Below are 19,832 nucleotides of genomic sequence, written 5' to 3' on the forward strand. Positions count from 1 at the left end.
ACATAATCCCCCCCAAAAAAAGTATATTTGAATGTGCTGGGAGTGTAATAGGAGGTTTTATTCCGTCATTATTTGAGTAACATTTCCAGCATTAGTGTCACTAAGCCTGATTTATTAAATATGCTTATCTCAGTTATTTTATTTCTTATAACGTGACGTGCATGACTCGCTTTATGAAAACTGACAGCACAGAACGAAGGGAAAATCCTGCAGCAGCAGCGGTGCCAACGTACTGCAAAACACATTCTAACAAAGGACATAATTGCTTACAAGTGTATAATTCTGACGTCCATTAAATCCTACTGGGTATTTATCTTAAAGCACAATGCTGGCTTTAACTGGAGCGGACAGGAGTTGGGTCATTTTAACCAAATATTGGGTCAGAAGCTCGGCTTTTGGGGTTAGAGAAGAGACCAAATGGAGTCAGGGCGTTCTTCACAAGCCGCCATTTTGAACTATCCAACAACCTCACGAGACTAACAGAGTAAAAGAAAAAAAAAAAAAGAAGTAAAATCATAAAATTATGTCTTATATAGTGTTGATGTTAGCGGGATGTGTCAATAGAACGAGTTTGTTCACCTAAGCTAACATTAGCCTTTCACCTACTGAGTAGTTAGCACAAGCTAGTGCTAGCTTTGTGTTTAAGATTCAAACTTTGGCCAGAGATGGTGAAAATGTCAATACACACACACATAATATTTTATGGCGTTATGAACTAAAGCGGGGTTACTTTAACACAATAGCTTTCAGAGTGCCGGCTTTAGCTTTACAGAGTGTATTTAAAATCAGCAGGATAGCTTTGATTCAGAAACATAATCTGTAACAGTGTTTCATTACTGTTTTGCTACAATGTTTGCTCAGGAGGAGATAAGAATATACTTGGGTCAGCGGTTAAGCATAAAAAACTTATTTTTGTGTTGCTGAAATGACATTTTTGTACACAGCTTCAGTAGATCAATCTGAAAAAGGCAAGCCTCTGCGTAAGTCTGGCTGTTTCCGTCTGTGCTATGCTAGCTCTGTAGAAATAAAGTTGAAAATCCCAGCAGCTGAAATAAAATGCATGCTTTGAGCCTTTACAGCAACCACAGGGACATAAAGCAGTGAAAGTGGGCTGTCTGCAGGAATGCTGCACTTATTCCCTGTTAAAACAGCATAATGACGAGCCTTCCTCCTTTGTTGCCCCGCTGTTAACCGGCTGACAGCGCTTTGCTCCGCAGGTGCGCTGGGCGGTAATCTCATCCCGCTGCTTTAAGGTGATAAATGGAGGAGAGAGGGGAAAAAAGAGGGAGAAAAGAGGGAGAAAGGAGCTCCGGAGCCGGTTTGTTCTCATGGCTGCTGCTCCTCCACGCAGGTGAATGGAGGAGTTGCAGAGCGCGAGCCCTCTTGTTTAAAATCTCCATGGAGACCGCCCGAGCGGCGCCAGGCTGACAGGCGTCAAGGCTCGGATGAATGGGTGACGTCAGCGCGCTGGCGCCTGCCAGTCTGCTCTGGCTTGTTTGGACAATCTGGGAGGAGGAGGAGGAGGAGGAGGAGGAGGAAGGCTCGGAACAGAGCGATGTGATCCGAGTTCGTGTGCACACAAGGCTGAGCACACACTGCAGAAACATGTGAAGGAATCCGTGAAGCTGCTGCTTCACACTGGCTCTCCTTCAGCTCGACGCTAAAAAAAGAAAAAAAAAAAAAGAAGAAGAAAAAAAAAAAGGGGAACTGTGTGCTTTTTGTGAACATAAAGAGAGCTTTGAGTTTAGTGACCGCAGATTTCACCCAGAGAGCGCCGGTGACGTTGGGATGAATTTTCCAGATCAGTAAAACAGATCGTAACACTCCTACGTCCATAACCGTCGGGTCAATTCAGTAAACTGAGTGAGAAGACGCTACCAGCCAGAGGCGGTCCGAAGTTAAACAGGGCTCAGGGTAGCATGTCATTTGGGGGCCAACTTTCGGTTTCACAGCTGTTACAGATGCATTTAATGACCTAAATCAACAAATATGTTTTTATTTTCAACCTCATTACTTGGGGGGAAAAAATCCTACTTATTTGTTTATTTATTTACAAAGCTTACTTCCCCCCCCAAAAAAGAAAACTTGCTCTGTCAAGCCTTTGCAAAAATAAATAAATAAAAATAGCATCTATGATAATTGTGTGCCAGCATTGTTATGTTATTATTATTATTATTATTTTGTCATTTATAGCTCTGTTGTGTGATCAGAGTGACACAATGAGAATATAGCGCCGTCATCTGGGCCAGATCTTCCTCGTAAGTGAGATGTCATTGAGACAAACATAATTAAATAATTTTTTTTTTAAAAAGACTGACTGAATCAAAGTTAGAGACCGCCAGCGTAAAAAAAAAAGACTTTTATGGCTTTTGCTGAGCTGTTCTGCAAACCTGTTCAATGAACAAACAACGATGTGTTTTTACAAATCAGTCGCTGCGAGTAAACAGAGGTATTCTCTGGGCAAATTTTGCCGAGGGCGACCAAAAGGCTTTATGAGCTGCGTTGTAAAATTGACAATCGCAGTAAGAAACGCACATTTGGTGCCAGATGCAAACAAGTGATTTTAAAAGTGCTTTTACTGTGAGCTGTCAAACCCATTACGCTTCTAGACGGGTCATCTGTGGTGCTGTAAAAAAAATAAATAAAATTTCACATGATATTTGAATAAAAACGCTGACCTCTGTCAAGCAACGGTAACAAAAAAAAAATCCTCTTTGAGAAGTCATTCCGACTACTTTTAAGGAAAATATGAGGGAAGTATTGATGAAATAACTTTGCACAGACATGTTTGTGCATGAGACTAAATGTTTGGTAAAAGCTCCCAAAATTTAAGAAGCATAGACAGATCCAAAATGATGTTACAGGAAGACGGTAATATTGCACATATTAAGGCTTAATATGTGCAATTTAGGGCATAAATTGAGCAGGTAAACCAATAATTATTATTTTTTTTCTTTTTGCAGTTCTATGTTCCCGTGTTTTGTATGCCTTATGACAACTACAGAGTAAATATATTCTGATTCATAAGAGAATACAACTTTTTATGGACAGTATGGTGTTCAGGTTTGTTTTGCTGCTTATTTCTCTTCTGCCTTGGGCCGGCTCTTCCATCATAATTGAGACACTCCTGTTAGAAAAACTATATATATATATATATATATATATATATATATATATATATATATATATATATATATATATATATATATATATATATATATATATATATAATGAGGTGACCGTTCTCCTCAGCCTGTGTGAGTAATTCTTACTGTACCATTGTCCGGCACATCTGCAGTGCCATCAGCGGCCGTCAAAGGCAAATCTGGGGCACCGCGGTGGCCTAATTGTCACTAACCATTCATCCCATTCAGCTCCGTCCCATCCCACACACATTCTCCCAGCGTACGGCCCCGGCATTCACCATCCATTGGATTGGACTGCCCCCGCCCCCCTCCAGGCAATCCACACCTGCAGAGTCCCCAAGCCGTGGACAGCTGGATTCCCACATATTACCCATAAAAGACACACATTTGTTTCCATTTGTAACGCCATCCCTCATACAGATTGTAAATTCCGATAACCAGCCCCGGAGCGCGGACATTGGCTGACGGCGCGCCTTCGGAGCGCCTCTCATTGGCCGTCTCCCTTCAAACGGGACGGCTCGGCCCCGCCCCGCACACCCCGTCGCTGCTGCGGTCCTATAAAAGGCCGAGGAGGCTTCCCCATGTGGACGTTGCGAACTGTCAACACAGGCTTGTAGACATACCTCCGAGAGGAAGGGAAGAAACCCGTTTCAGCTGTGTGTGGGGGTGTGCGCGGGTGTGTGTGCGTGTGTGTTTTCTTTTTTTCTTAAAACCCTCTCAAAACAACCTCGGCGCGTTCTGTGGAAGCTAACGAGGCAAAAGATGAAGGTTGTCGGATCTACCTGCGCCCTGAAGAGCAAGGTCGGCGGAGAGATCGGCCTGTCCGACCAGAGCCTGGCCATCTCCAAGTGCAAGATCCCGCTGCTGGACGAGCAGATGAACGTCTTCCTGCAGGACATGAACAGCTGCTACAGCAAGCTGAAGGAGCTCGTGCCCACGCTGCCCACCAACAAGAAGGCGAGCAAAGTGGAGATCCTGCAGCACGTCATCGACTACATCTGGGACCTGCAGGTCGAGCTGGACGAGCCGGAGAAGAGCCGCCAGCAGCACGCGGTGCCCCGCACGCCGCTGACCACGCTGAACGCGGAGCTGGCCAGCATCTCGGTGGAGGTAAATATCCCCCTCTCCCCTCCCCTTCCTCGCACGTGCCGCAGACACAGATCAGAGCGTCACGTAAAGCAGGACGCACGTTCGGAATGGATGCATGAGAGCGCGAGTGCGTAAAGTTGCCAAATCTATGCGTAAAAGCGCATGTTTTCTTTTGCTTTTCGTTTTTAAACCACATCTGTTGTTTTGGCGGTAACCAACATGCACTGACCTGCTTCTCTTTCTCTCTGTCTCCTCCAGAACGGCTGCTCAGAAGAGAGGATAATGTGCCGCTAAGAGCAGATGGAGCATCTAAAAGGCCGCGCGCCCCGGCGGAGGACCAACAAGGCGAACCCGGTGCGACATTCTGGGTCAAACGTCGAAATCTAGCGACGTCGAAATCGCCTTCGAACTGTGTAGAGATGTTGAAAACTCTCCCAACTGAAAAAAAAAAAAAAAAAAAAATTACGAAAAGAAAAAACAAAAATGTACAAAAAAATAAATAAATCAAAAGCTAGAAAATCAAGACTGGACATCCTCCGGGGTGGACTCTTGTCACTCGCAGCTCTCGATTCATCCGGGGGCTTTGAGAGCGGCGGTGTCCAGATCTAGAGAGCCTGAGTCAGTCAGAGGGACCAAGACAAAGTTCAGAGCAACCAGCGACAGACTACTGCTGCTGCTGCTTGTAGAGTTTCTAAAAAAAAAAAAAAAAAGCAGAAAAAAAGCTTGCATTTCTGTCACGATCTCTCTTTTGTATTTTGTGTAAAATCATATAAAGAATTCAAACGTTTTGTAAAAGAAGAAAAATTAATTTCTCAGATTCCTGAGTGACAAACTGTATTGTATATTACAATGCCACAGTATGTGAAGATATTGTTTTCTTACAATGTACTTTATTTGCGTTTTTATTAAAACAAGAACACTATTTTTTGAACAAGAACCCGTCTGTGTTGCGTCTGTTTCTCACCCAGAGCTTTAAAGGATGAAATCAAACTTTTTTTTTATATTTTCTTTTTTCTATTAAAGCAAATAGTCTTAGTAGTATTCGGTGTGTTTTTACACGTTAATGTTTTTCTGATGTGACAGTGAACGCATCGCTGGAAACACCAGAAGCTGTTAAAAAAATACTCAGCTAACCAGGGCTGGCAAAAGATTTTATGGGGCCCCAGAGCAGTATTTGATTTGAGGTCACCATAGTGACACTAATGGCTCAAGTGTCCAAGCATGGTCGTTGTGCATTTATTAGCCTAATTTAATGGTTTTCTAATAAGCTAACGAGCTGCTTTGACCAACATTATTCTCTTTGAGTAACTTATTAAATCACAGACAAGAGTAGGTATGTCTTGATTTATTTCATCTGCCTGTTTTCCCCCCCAACTCTCAGCACTTTAATGCAGATTCAAGAGTGAGAAGTCAATCTAATTATTGATTTACAGGAATATTTTCCACCTTATTATTACAGCTAACCTGTCCGGTTCTCTTCGACCCCAAACAAAATTTAAATTCCCCAACGCTAAAAAGTAAGTTTTTGCACAAAAGTCGGCTCATTCTTCATAGATAATCTAACTTTCTGCACATCACATACTCGTCGTTCTGAAAGAAGAAGAAGAAAAAAAAGAGTCGATCCAAAAGTTTGGAGAAATTGAAATGTTGAGAGATGTCCGACTTTAAGAAGATCAAAGCGCAAACGTTCCGAACCAGCTCGGCTTTCTTATCCCTTGGGCCGGCTTTGCAGGTAACAGCCAAACGCAGCTGGTGGTAAACATAATGGCTCATATCCACGCACTTAAATTGCTCATTTGCCTCTCTGTGGGCCATTAAAGTATCACGTTTCAAGGGGAAATGCAGACCTTGATAAAGACGGGCAGATTCAGTCAAAACTTGAAATCGAATCGACTTTCATTTTAATATTCTCCAGGTGTGAGATGATAAGAGACAGAGAAAGAGAGAGAAAAGGAGAAGTTTATAAAGAGAAGAAGAAACAATAATCTAAAAGAGGGGCTTGTTTCACGTCATAACACATCATTTAAATGTGCTGTTCCAATATGTTATCGCGTAAATCTGCAGCTCTGTTTCAGCCTCTCTCTCTCCTCCCTCTCTCTCGCTGTGGTTATTTTTTTTAAAAAAAACGAGCTTTGGCGAGGCGATTCGCTCTAAGATTTATTCTGTCTCCCTGGTGCAATGTTTTCCCCATTTCCCTGCGGTGCGATGCGCACAGCTGCAGCCCCGGCGCGGCCAGTGTGTGATTGTGTTTGTGTGATAGCTTTGTGCCAAGGGCAGGGGAGGGCGGAGGGGCCCAGACTGAGCGGCGCCTCGGCACACCTGGGGAAGTTCAGGTTAAATAGCTCCACATTCCTCAACACACAGCTGATTGAAACATTAACAAACAGTAATCCGCGGGCCAGGCCGCAGATGGGCTGGGAATCACGCCAAAGAGACACGCAGAGAGAGAGAGAGAGAGAGAGAGAGAGAGAGAGAGAGAGAGAGAGCTGCTCACGGGTAGAGATTCCCACAGTACACTCATACGCCATAAGTTACCTATTAATATACACAGAGAAACTTTTTTTATTTTTAATTCCAGGAGCTAAGCTATTTAACACACAATCCCCTTAATAGTTTTCATCACACCGCTTTAGCAGCCAGGTTATTACCGCTGTCCGCTATTCAGCAAAAATGTGCTAATTAGCTAATGTGGCGTATTACTGAACAAGATGAACAAGCTGGGAAAATTCACAAGCATACTGCGCTGGGCTCCGACCCAACACCCATCTTTTTATTTTATTTTTTATTATTCTCTAATTAGTATTGCCAATCAGGGATCCGCCGTGGACACATTTCTCAGTATCGACACCAATTTAATTTCTACGCTCATCCCATAATATACAAACGTGAAGGAATCCTTATGTCACCTCGCTTGGCTCTCGTTTGTATTTTAGCTCCCTCTAGCGACATGGCAATTAATTACACCCTTTACTCAGCGGTTAAAAAAAAAAAGGTGGAAAACCACAGGAAGACAACAGCGCCCTCTTCTGGTAACATGGTGACGTTTCACAAACAATCCAGACAGAATCGCAGTTTGTTTTTTTACGTTTGATGGGAATAATATAGGATTTTAAAATGTTTCTAACCATCATCCGTTTATTATTTCACACAGTTGATACTGACAAAATATTTGTCGTGGTAACACACCAACATACACAAATTTACACATGTAGTATGTTCTTTCATTTATTACAACTATAGCCAAAATACATAATCCGTGATGAGTGGTTCCTTAAGCTGGGGTCAGGAAATATTCTGAGTCCTACAGACAATCCTAAATCAGCAAAGTTCTCCAAGTGTTAGATATTTTACTGGTGTGACACAGGAAGAATAAAAGCAGCAGAGTTCTTCTTTTAAAACAATATTAGACTAACAATGAGAAGGAAACACGTTTTTATTAGATGCACACTAGTAAAAACAGATGATTTGCACGCAAATACGAACGCAGAGTCGAGAATGTTTAAATATAAATTTGTATTTACAACAATATCCACATCAACAGAAAAATTTGTAATATACATCCCGTAAAATGTCAGCTTATTCCACCTCCAAACGAAGAAAAACTAAAAACGTTTTGTCTCTTTTGCACTTCATTGGACTCGAAAAGTTCCTCTTTTTTTTTCTTGAAGTAACAAAGTCTGGACAGCTTAAACAAACGCTGCTTCTCAGCAAACCTGGCAAACATGATTGACATGGCAGCACTGAATGCACATGTGCTTTATCAGGCATGCATTGGGGTGCAGGACAGACGGGCGGACTTCCTGGTTGAGCTTGCAAAAGAGTTGGGTAACTCTCATGTGAGTGAGAAGAAGGCACACAAGGAGAAACTGCTTCGGCAACAACCTTCCACACCCAGCTCAGGCAAAAGGGCGAAGTGTCAGGTCAACCATCGATGCAGGAACAATTGTGCAACTGTGAGATGCGTTGAGGCCATTACCAGGGTAATTACCAGGATAATGGCCTTATTTACAGAACAAAAGCGCCTGCTAGCTAAAATCCTTCAGGTCAGTCGACCCGTCTCCAAAGGTAGAAATGTTAAATTACCTTTCTCTGGTAATGCTTGTGTTAACTCCCAAACTAACTGTCTAGTTAGTTCTATTCAGTATATTGTATTTTATAATATAAAGATTATATATATTATATTTAGCTTAATTTTATTTTAGCAAAAAAGCACAATGAATTAATTATAATATTTTAAATGGAGAATTAGAAATTTTACAGCCAGGTACAGCTGTGAGCAATGACCAGAAGTATTTGTGTCTAAGTCAAGAGGACTGAAATTCCAGCATGAGAAATATACAAAACAACAACTGTTATTTGTTTAAATGCTTTTTATTTTTGTCATTAAAAACGATACAAAAAATACAAGAAATAAAACAATTCCACACATATTTACACTAGGCACAGTGGGGGGCCGCGTGTGTGTGCCATGTCCTTGTGTGACTGGCATTTCAGCACTAACTCAGCAGTCTGCACTGTCGGAACATACCTGGCACTGCCAGGGTATGACCCTGGTGCATTTGCCACATGTGTACCTGTAGCAGTCAACGCATCTCACAGTCGCATTATTGGTCTTGCATCGATGGTTGACCTGACACTTCGCCCTTTTGCCTGGGCTGGGTGTGGAGCCGTTTTGCCCCGAACGCGGAAGCTGAGGTGCAAAGAGCCCAACAGTTCAGAGTTTCTCATAAATCCTCTATTGTCACTATTTAAATATCATATTCATTGTTCCAGGTAGGGGAAGCCATGCTTTGCTGCATTTTACAATGAACTTAAGTTTTATATCCAGACTATCAAAGACAGAAAATAGCTATTAAAACAATTGAACTCTGTACTGCTTTGAATGAACAGTTGGGAACCGAAGCCCCGTAGCTTTTTCTTCATCTTGAATATATTTATCTGTATTTGTTTTTTTTTCTGGAGGCAGAACAAATGTTTCACTCTGTCGTTGTACAGTGTGTCTGTGAATAAAGTTTTTTAAAAAAAACATCCCCCCTCCCCCACACCCAACAGACTTCTTGTGGCTTTGATGTCATAGTGATGTCACTCATCCTGTCTATGACATCACTGGCGGCTGCCTTTGTCTTGCCAGATTCCACAGAGAAATTCATTTGCAGTTTGAACCAGAGAGCAAAGATGGAAGAGGATAATTTTTTGTTGGCGAAAATTAACAATTTACAGAAGAACCGCAGCAAGCTGCAGGAGGAGAACCAAGAGCTTCAGAAAACCATAGAAAGTCTGAAGATCAAACTAGAGAGACTAAACAGAACGGACAAGACACACAACTGGCATGAAGAAAATAGCTTACTTTTAAAATCAAATGCATTTTACAAAAAGCAAATCAGAAAAATTCATCTGGACCTGGAGGAAAAAAATGCAAGTATAAACCAACTAAGATGTGATAATGAAGCCAAATTAAGAATAACACTTAAACTGGAAGAGGATCGGAAAAAACAGAGAAACACTGCAGCGGACAAATTAAGAGAAAAAACAGAAGAAATCGAGTGGCTAGAGAGAGAAAATGAGGAGTTAAATAAAGAGATTGTAGCACTGAAGATTAAAAATGACAGGATCGAATCCAGGCTGGTGGAACAAAGCAAAGATGTCCAGCAAAGGGAAGAAACAGTCAGGGTAAATATCCAGGAAGAGGAACTATCAGTATGTCAGAAAGCAGGGAGAATTTTTATGCATATTTACGATTCAAGTACGTTGGCGTATTGGGTGCCACCCTGGGTTTTTTTTTAACAGATAATGATATTTTGGGTTGCTGGAAACAGGATGTTTGTGGGATAGTGATGCGTTTAAATTAATTACAAATATAAATACTCTTGTTTGCTTTTGGAATTTGTGCCTAGTGAGAGATGCTTGCAGGAAGACATCTAAACGGGTCAAACTGGAAGCTGACACCAGATGGTCTGCAGCAAGAGTGATGACTGACGGATGATTAAGGGTCGAAGTTTATGGACCAGAAACAGAGGAACTGTACATGAGACAGGGATGCACAAGACACCTCCTTGTTCTGTGGGTTCATCAGTTCCTGCATCGTTTCTACAGAAGGAAATAAACAAGAACTCTGAATTTTGCATTCTACATTACAGCAGCTTGCAGGTGCAACACACCTGTGACTCAAGAGAACAGAAGAAGCAGCTGCTATGTGATTAACTCAAGATAACCAAATCCAGGGGTCTCAAACTCCAGGCCTTGAGGGCCGCAGTCCTGCAGTTTTTAGATGTGCCACAGGTACAAAACACTGGATTGAAATGACTTGATGACCTCCTCCTTGTGTAGATCAGTTCTCCAGAGCCTTAATGACCTAATTATTCTGTTCAGGTGTGGTGCAGCAGAGGCACATCTAAAAGTTGCAGGACTGCAGCCCTCGAGAACTGGAGTTTGAGACCCCTGAATAGGCTCTGTAACTAGGACCGCCCTAAGGAAATAAAAAGAAATTCTCTGGGAGGAGCTGTTTTAGAGCGGGTAGATTGTAACTAAAGCACGCTGCTGTCCGTTCTCCTTGCAAGTAAATCTAAAACTCACTTGTCTCTCTCTTCTTTTTCAGTTTGAGAATGCTTAGGTAGATGAACCTGACATTAATTTGGTCCTTCCAAGCCGGATCCCAAGATCCTGAAGGATTCCAGCGACCGAATCCAGAAGGACCGTGCGCACGGCTAAACTCTTCAGAATGAGTTTAGATCTTTTTCCGGGACTGGTATTTGGTTTAACAGCTGGAATCTGACGCTTGACGGGACTCCGTTTACTGAGAGTAAATTGTCTTTTAAAAGAAAAGCGTGAATGAGTTGATGGCGTTCGCGTTAAAAGAAATCCTGTGTAAGAAACGCTGTGAATCCTGGGCTCTAACAGCTGAAACTAAACGGCTTTAACTTTATGCTGTTGTGGTGATAATTGGATGGCGGAGTCCAGCGAGCAGCCGCTTAAATCCGTCTTAAAAGTTTCATTCCGTAAAAAACAGGGCGGCGGAGTCCTGCGTGAAGACGCTTCAGCTCCGGAACTGAAGTGTGATTGGAGGTATAAACACCTTTAGGTATTTTATCTCATTTAAAGTAGCGGGTTTGGAAGGAGCAAACCAATTGTGGATGCAGAGGCAAGAATCCTCCACTCGTAAGAGTCCAACAAAGGATTACCACAATCGGTATTTTTAATTGTTACCCACTATAAAAAAGAAACCAGTTTTTAGAACAGCCTAGGTGTTGACAAACTGGTCTAAATTGTTTAAAATGGGTAGAAATAGCAGGAAGTGGAGAGAAGTGTTTCAATATGTGTTCGTTTAATTTCTTTTATAAATGAATTCATTTAAATTGTCCGGAATGGTAGAAAAATAACTGCAGTACTGGAGAATACACAGCAGATGGCGGCATAGCAACCATTGAACGAATTACTGCTTTATAGTTCAACAGTAAATGTAAATCAAAAGATTAACAGCAGTGAAAATATTGGGAGTGTGTTGAAGGGCAGGACCCTGATAAAATAGAAAGTATCTGAATAAATGGATCGTAAATTACAGGTTAAAAGGTTAATTAAATACTAAAATAGAACTAGAACTATAGGATAAAATAAAAAAAACTAAAGAAAGAGCCAAGAAATTAAGGAAACAGAAGATTGTGATAACAGTGTGTTGGCAAATAAATAGATGACTAAATGAAACACTAACTAAATAAATACAGGAATAAGTAGATGAATATAATAAAAAATATCTAAAAACTGGAACAAAAGTCGTAAAGGAAAACAAGTAACAGACAGGAATGTGAAACACAAGAAAGGGGAATATGAAAGTTTTTTTAAGAAGGAAAAGGATGAGGAAACTTTAAACAGTTAAAGTTTCATAGAAAGAAAAATAATGATGAAAACTACTAGCTCATGGTTTGCAGGAATTAATAAACTGAGTAGTAGGTTTGGTAAGTAGGCATATGTGGTGATTTAGAAATAAGGAGAAAGGCAAGGAGCAAGTGAGTCAAAGTAAGAGAATGGAAAGATGATTTGAACAAATATCAAATAAAATGATCGTTGTGTTCAAGTTGCTCTCATAGCAGTTTGGAAGAACTTAATAACTGGAAATAGAAAATAGATCTTATAGAGAAACAGCTAAAATGCTTTGCATGGTCCAAAGGATGTTTATAAAAATCTGAGTAATAATTATATAGAATTATAAGAATTAAAATATTAGATAAGAATGTTAATTTTTCTTTGCGCAGATTAAAAAAAAAAACAAGCTGCAGCTGATTCTGGACATCTTAACATTCTTTTAATAATGAACAAAACTTTATTAAGATAGAGAAATATTAAATCTACAGGACTTACTTTTAATTGATTCAGTGAAACTAAAACTAACTCTCTTGGTAAATAGTAATTGATCATATAGAGGAACACATAGCCTTCATGGATTTCAAATGCACCATTAGCTCTGCTCCTAAAACCTTTATTTTTATTGCCAATATAAAACTAAAACAAATGTTTGCAGTCCACTTTAAAGAATCCAAAACAGATTACAGTTTCTCTGGCTACAAGATCAATGTACCAATGGGCTCTTTGCACCTGCTGCGCTGACGTCACAACCGCATGCGCAAATGCGGCTCTATTTTTCCCCGCTTTGAGTTACCATGACAACTAGAAAAGACAACCGCATGCGCAAATGCGGCTTCCCCCCCCTCCCGCTATGAGTTACCATGACAACTAGAAAAGACAAAGTCTTATTTCAGACGCAAATAAAACAATACTATGAACATTGCTGTCTTCCTAATATAATGGGCTTTTAAGTTTTCACGGATTTCCAAGCGGTCCTGAATTAAGAAGATGGTGGCTTGTAAATATTCGTTGCTACCAGTTAAAGCTAACGCAGCACAGCAAAGTTTACAGCCTTCACTTCACTCCGGATCAGCTTCTTCAGCCTATAGAAGAAGGTATAGGAGCCTCCTGTGTTATTTCCATGGAATCACTTCTGTATTCTGTATAAAATTTTGAAATCTTTCACTCGCGTGCTTTTATTTTGAAGGCGCACCACAGCGCCTTCAGCACAGCGCCTCCTCCTCTTCCTCCCTCTGAACGGCTCAGAGTGTTTAGGAGGCAGCAAGTCACATATTTACTGACTTTACTGAATACACTCATTCATAGGAGTGTATGAATGAGGTAAAAGGTCTGTCGGGAATGTTGCCATGAATATCGCCTGTTTATAATATCTTGTTGTCAGTTTACTTTCATATATAGAACTAAATCTTTTTGGTTAAGTTGTTTTAATTCTTGAACAAAATTTTACTGCTAACTTTGTCTAAAAGTTAGCTACTCTAGCCACAATGTTGTATTTAATGAGAATGAGACTGAAACGGCAGCAAAATTAGCCTTTTTATTATTTAAAGTGAGCAATGGCTACACAACATTTGATCATACTTGACCACTTAATACACATTATATTATATTATATTATATTATATTATATTATATTATATTATATTATATTATATTATATGATCCATCCAACCATTCTCTGTACACACTTGTCCCTAGTGGGGTCGGGAGGTGCTGCTGTCTATCTCCAGCTACGTTCCGGGTGAGAGGTGGGGTCACCCTGGACAGGTCACCAGTCTGTCGCAGGGCAACACAGAAACAGACAGGACACACAACCATGCACACACACACTCACACCTATGGAGAATTTAGAGAGACCAATTTACCTAAGAGTCATGTTTTTGGGCTGTGGGAGGAAGCCGGAGTACCTGGAGAGAACCCCCACATGCACAGGGAGAACATGCAAACTCCATGCACAAAGAGCCCGAGACCTTCTTGCTGCAAGGCAACAGTGCTACCAACTGTGCAGATGTGAAAAGTATCATTTTTATTTATTTTGTAGATCAAACTGTTGCACTGATGTAGAGAGTTATTCAATATGAACAAAACTTGTTTTTAAATGTTATTTTTGTTGGTCAAGTTGCCGTATTGAGTTTAAAACTGCTGAGTCCTATTTTATGAGCTGTTTTTTTTTACTTCGGTTTTAGAAAGAGGCAGAACCTGTTCAATTGCCAGTCAACTTATATCAATGCATTTTGACTAATAATCAAATGTCTTTTGGTCAATAAAATATATCAGAATCTGGTAGCTTGTGTGTGCTACCAGATTATTTAGCTTGCTAGTTGTGAGGCAAATGATAAAGTGAGTGTTCATCCTGGAACATTATGCTACGTGGATGCATAACTTTAATCTGATTATTGGATTGTAAATAGTAACGTGTTAGAATACTTGTTACTGAAATAAGGGGCCAGATTAGAGTAACATGCTACTGACGTGTTGATGGCACAATTGTTTATGACATTTCTGCTCAAGCTATTTACTGATCTGTCAGGTTTCTGATATGTGTCACCCCCCAATGACAGACACGTTCCTACGCCGTTGGTCAGAGCTGTAGCCAAACAGAATAACTGTGCCTGGAGAACAGAAAGTAAATGGCAGCTATAATCGAAATGTGATACATTTACAAAAATCGTGTCATCATGTGTAATAGAAATATTTGAATTAAAATCATAAAATGCAGAACGCCTCAAAACATTCGTGCCAAAACCTCTGACCATAGAGGCTTTATGGTCAGATTTGGATGGTAGAAAATAAACAAACGAGGAATGAAGCAAAGCTGGAAACGTTTCTGTTACCCAAGTGAACAAGTGAGTGTGTAATCCAGGAAAGACGGAGTGAATCCATAGTCTATGAGGTGCTTGCTGGAGCTTACAATGGTGGCGATTATGACACATTGTTACAATCTGTAAAGTAATGAACCGATAAGAAAGAAGGAGTGTAAGGAGGAAAGTGAAGATCTCCAATGAGATAAAAGATCCAGGGGCGGCGAGTCGGCTGTGATAAGCACTATCACAAACTGCTTTCAGCGCTTTGCATGTCTCAGTCTGGAATTTTCCTAAAATTCATTAAGAAAAAATACTGAAATATTTAATTGCATTGCAAAAACAAAAACTGAAAGTGTACGCATTGTTGCACTTAATAAAAGAAACTGTATTTTTAATCGTCAGCCCACTTTCTAAGGTTTATCATTAAGCTTATTTAAACTACAGCTTTAGAGCCCAATCAGGTCATTAAAGATATTTATAATGGTGCTTTGGATCAAAATGAACTCTAAAGAGTAAAAGTGAATTAATCAGAATGAAAGTCTGAACTTCAATCAAAGCTCGTCTGGACTAAAGTTAAGTTTCTTAATTATTTCACTCTCTAGTTGCAGAATGAGGCTGAGATACGGCTGCAGCGGACATCCAGGATGTGGGCTTTAGTCAGAGGTGCTGTTAATTATTGATCTGTGGGCTGCTAACTCAAAATCTCCTGCAGCAACAGCAGCAGCATTCAAGAGGAAAACCACATGAGAGGCAATCTTGAAAATGTTCAGTCATCTTGCACAGATACAAAATATATATAAGCATTTAGTTTTTGATGCACATTATTAGATGGTTTTTCGATTTCATGTCACTTTCAGAGCTTTCGTTCTTCCATTTTCCAGTAGCATCTTCATCATGCATGATTTATTTACATTGTTTGGTCAGACCCACGGCTATTTGACAGCTTTGGGTTTCATGTCTGCAGGATCTGGAGGTTATTATGAAGCCTAGGCGCAAGTTCAAGCTGGAAGACTTCCGCTCCACCCATTCCATCTAATTACTGCGTCATCTTCATCACTGGACCTCGACCCGCCTTCTCCAATCTTCAATCAAGCTCTGTTAAAAGGCTCCACACCCACGCCGCCAGTTGCTTTCCAGCTTTGCTCAATGCCCTTCGACTCAGTTCCTACTCTCCTTATCTCCAGAGCCTCCTCTCGAGTTCGTTTCTTTTAGCTTTTTATGGGCTCCTTCGTCTAAGCGAGTTCACGTCCCCAAATACCACATTCATCCCTTCTAGAGACTTAGCGGTTTCTGACCTCAGTTTCCACGTTAATTATTACAGCTTATCCCTCAAGCATACTAAATCTAAAGGCGCATGTACCATCGTCATAGCTCGTACCGATGGTCCGTTCTGCCCTTTTTTAGCCATGTTCAAATTCGCGCTCTTAAGACACAAATTGAGTTTTTCCCCCGAACCCCTGTTCCTAACCCCCGAAGGTTTCCCCATGTCCTCGGCCTGGTTCCTAAAGCACCTGAAGCTACTTCTAGCCGCATCCAACCTCCCTCCTAGCCAATTCTCAGGCCACTCCTTTAGAATAGGAGTGGCTACATCCGCAGCCGCGCAGGGTATTCCCACGTCAACCCTCCAGCAACTCGGCCGATGGTCGTCTTCAGCTTTCGCATCCTACATTCGTCCAGACCTCTTAGCCGTTCTCGCAGCTCAACGGTCTCTCAGTGCCTAGGTAAGCAATTCGCAACTCGCTGGTGGTGGATGGTTCACCCCATTTAAGAGCTCAAGCCCTGAACTCATAAAAGCCCCGCTCATCCTCCCGTGCTGCCACTTTCAGGTTCCATTTCAAGCAATCCCACCTCTTGTCCCTGCCGGCTACCAACTTTATCCGGTGAGTTTACTCCCAGCTTCGCTTAGATCTTCAGCTCCCGGTTTCCTGGTGTCTTTCTTCCTGTCTCTAGTCTATTACTACCACCGGCTTTCTTTCACCGACTTCACTTAGTTCATTTTCTCTTTTCTTTTGGGGCGGCCTCGCTAAAATTCTATGTCTATCAGCTTACTCTTAGCTTTTCACAAGTCTTTGCTAACTCGTATCCATCGGCGTCTCTTTCTCTCTCTTTCCTTTATGAGAATCGTAGCTATTCTTTTATCCAACTCTAAGCATATTCATAACCCCAGCTACCTTTTTCCCCTGCACGGCTCCACATCATCCCAGCCTAACGCCGCATCATGTCAGTAACCCCTCAGCTGGCCTACATCTACCAGCCCAACTTCGCGTCACGCCAATAACACCCCAGCTGGCCTTCATCTACCAGCCCGACTCCACACCAGGTAAGTAACCCCTCAGTCGGCCTTCTTCTATTAGATGGCGCGGCGTCATCCCACAAGGTTTTCACTGCTATCCGTCACCTCGATTTCTCCCATTTGCATTTCACCTCTCGTAGCAAAGTCTTGGCCTCGGCCCCGGCATCTGCCCAGAAGTTTTGGGGGGGAGTATCCCTATTCAGCGTTGATGGGCTCATCTGAATTCGCCGGAATTCACTGCTCAAATCTCCAGCCGGGGCCCGAGCGCCAAAGAAGTGTTTTTCATCTTTTGTCAATAAATTTCCTAATTGTTTATTCTTTTCCGTCTGAGTCTCTCCAGATTGAAATGAAGCCTAGGCGCAAGTTCAAGCTGGAAGACTTCCGCTCCACCCATTCCATCTAATTACTGCGTCATCTTCATCACTGGACCTCGACCCGCCTTCTCCAATCTTCAATCAAGCTCTGTTAAAAGGCTCCACACCCACGCCGCCAGTTGCTTTCCAGCTTTGCTCAACCCACCTCCTCCCCTTCTCAACCAGCATTTCAAGTCATCATCTTTCCCAACCTCCACCACCAGTGTCGGGCCCCGGGGGAGTATCCCTATTCAGCGTTGATGGGCTCATCTGAATTCGCCGGAATTCACTGCTCAAATCTCCAGCCGGGGCCCGAGCGCCAAAGAAGTGTTTTTCATCTTTTGTCAATAAATTTCCTAATTGTTTATTCTTTTCCGTCTGAGTCTCTCCAGATTGAATTTCCCTTCTTGAACACGACACTCTTTAGCTTAGTGAAAACATGTTAAAAGCCTTGAAACAAATTTGCCTTTTATTGCAGTAAACTGTGCACATACTCAGTTGGGCGAAAAAACACACACAAAGAGATCACTGTGTAGGAGCTATTTCTCCATTATTCTCAGTTAAAGTTTAGAATGTAGATTATTTAGTTTATTTTTTTTGTTTTGTAGTTGATTTATAATTAGAATGTTTATTTTGTTGTTCTAAATAAGCTTTTGGTTAGTAATTCACTTAATTAGTTAATTGATTTCAGTTTGGGAAGTGGGTGTGTTTCAAGTATAAATACGTAGAGTTTAGATGAGTCTTGAGGCATATGGGTGGTCTTATGGTTTTTCACCTGTCTGTCTGTCGTCAGTCAGTTTTATCAGTGAGAACAGGTGCAGGAGTTAGGGTAGGTTTATCCAAAGCCTGTAACTTGTTTTTAGCCAAAAAACTGAATAAAGTAAACAAAGAGCTGCATTTTGACTGTTTTGACCTTTTGTTGGACTGCGTAAACCAGAACCCATGATGCCCAGTATTGACTGTTTGAGTTTATTTCATTTTGCTTTGATCACTTTTGAGATTTGAATTTTTTAAGTTTTTGGGACAAATAGTCAATACACTTCGAGTAAAAAACCTGACCTTGGCATTTTTGATACGACAGCAAGTAAGAAAGACGATCCTGGAGTTTAATCAACACTCTCAAGTTTGCGGATGGGCGGATGGCTCCGTAAAGTTTGGAGGAACCACTTCCTTTGTTCTCTGGACGCCGAAAGCGGGAGGAAGCGGCCACGCCCACAAACCATGAAGGTGCTTCACCTCCAAGCTCTAAACGCTCACGTCTTTCTTCAGTGACAGCGGTATGTACAATGATTGCTAATGCTGTAAAGGAAAACGGCCAAACGACAGGAGTTTGATGATAGCGATCAACGTTACCGTACAAGTTTGTCAACATGATGAATGAAAGACTGAGTTAAAGCGCTGCACCTTTACGCACAGCCAGTGACTTTAAAAGGAAAGTTATAGACAAAACTACAAGCAGTTCAAAGTATTTGGCTAAAAGTTACCTATTAATATACACAGAGAAACTTTTTTTTTATTTTTAATTCCAGGAGCTAAGCTATTTAACACACAATCCCCTTAATAGTTTTCATCACACCGCTTTAGCAGCCAGGTTATTACCGCTGTCCGCTATTCAGCAAAAATGTGCTAATTAGCTAATGTGGCGTATTACTGAACAAGATGAACAAGCTGGGAAAATTCACAAGCATACTGCGCTGGGCTCCGACCCAACACCCATCTTTTTATTTTATTTTTTATTATTCTCTAATTAGTATTGCCAATCAGGGATCCGCCGTGGACACATTTCTCAGTATCGACACCAATTTAATTTCTACGCTCATCCCATAATATACAAACGTGAAGGAATCCTTATGTCACCTCGCTTGGCTCTCGTTTGTATTTTAGCTCCCTCTAGCGACATGGCAATTAATTACACCCTTTACTCAGCGGTTAAAAAAAAAAAGGTGGAAAACCACAGGAAGACAACAGCGCCCTCTTCTGGTAACATGGTGACGTTTCACAAACAATCCAGACAGAATCGCAGTTTGTTTGTTTTTTTGCGTTTGATGAGAATAATATAGGATTTTAAAATGTTTCTAAACATCATCCGTTTATTATTTCACACAGTTGATACTGACAAAATATTTGTCGTGGTAACACACCAACATACACAAATTTACACATGTAGTATGTTCTTTCATTTATTACAACTATAGCCAAAATACATAATCCGTGATGAGTGGTTCCTTAAGCTGGGGTCAGGAAATATTCTTCTGAAATAATTAAAAAAAACATTTATTCCAATAGTCTTTTT

At 41.2% G+C, this 19,832-nt stretch overlaps 1 protein-coding gene and 2 long non-coding RNA genes across 3 annotated transcripts; 2 read left to right on the top strand and 1 right to left on the bottom strand.

Annotated features, from left to right (window-relative positions):
• Positions 1-3,006: 3,006 nt before the first annotated feature.
• LOC116710789 (uncharacterized) lies at positions 3,007-18,331 on the bottom strand. Its single transcript, XR_004337127.1, has 3 exons — positions 18,069-18,331; positions 6,594-6,599; positions 3,007-3,016 (listed from the first exon to the last, which is right to left on the bottom strand). It is a non-coding gene; the product is annotated as an uncharacterized LOC116710789 (long non-coding RNA).
• id1 (inhibitor of DNA binding 1, HLH protein) lies at positions 3,716-5,172 on the top strand. Its single transcript, XM_032550028.1, has 2 exons — positions 3,716-4,256; positions 4,494-5,172. Exons 1-2 carry the CDS (start codon positions 3,909-3,911, stop codon positions 4,527-4,529), a joined length of 384 nt encoding a protein of 127 aa, XP_032405919.1. The 5' UTR covers positions 3,716-3,908; the 3' UTR covers positions 4,530-5,172.
• LOC116710788 (uncharacterized) lies at positions 16,259-17,864 on the top strand. Its single transcript, XR_004337126.1, has 4 exons — positions 16,259-16,614; positions 16,720-16,773; positions 17,098-17,213; positions 17,527-17,864. It is a non-coding gene; the product is annotated as an uncharacterized LOC116710788 (long non-coding RNA).
• Positions 18,332-19,832: the final 1,501 nt, after the last annotated feature.

This window comes from Xiphophorus hellerii, chromosome 20 (genome assembly GCF_003331165.1).
Source record: "Xiphophorus hellerii strain 12219 chromosome 20, Xiphophorus_hellerii-4.1, whole genome shotgun sequence".
NCBI classification, from domain to species: Eukaryota; Metazoa; Chordata; class Actinopteri; order Cyprinodontiformes; family Poeciliidae; genus Xiphophorus; species Xiphophorus hellerii.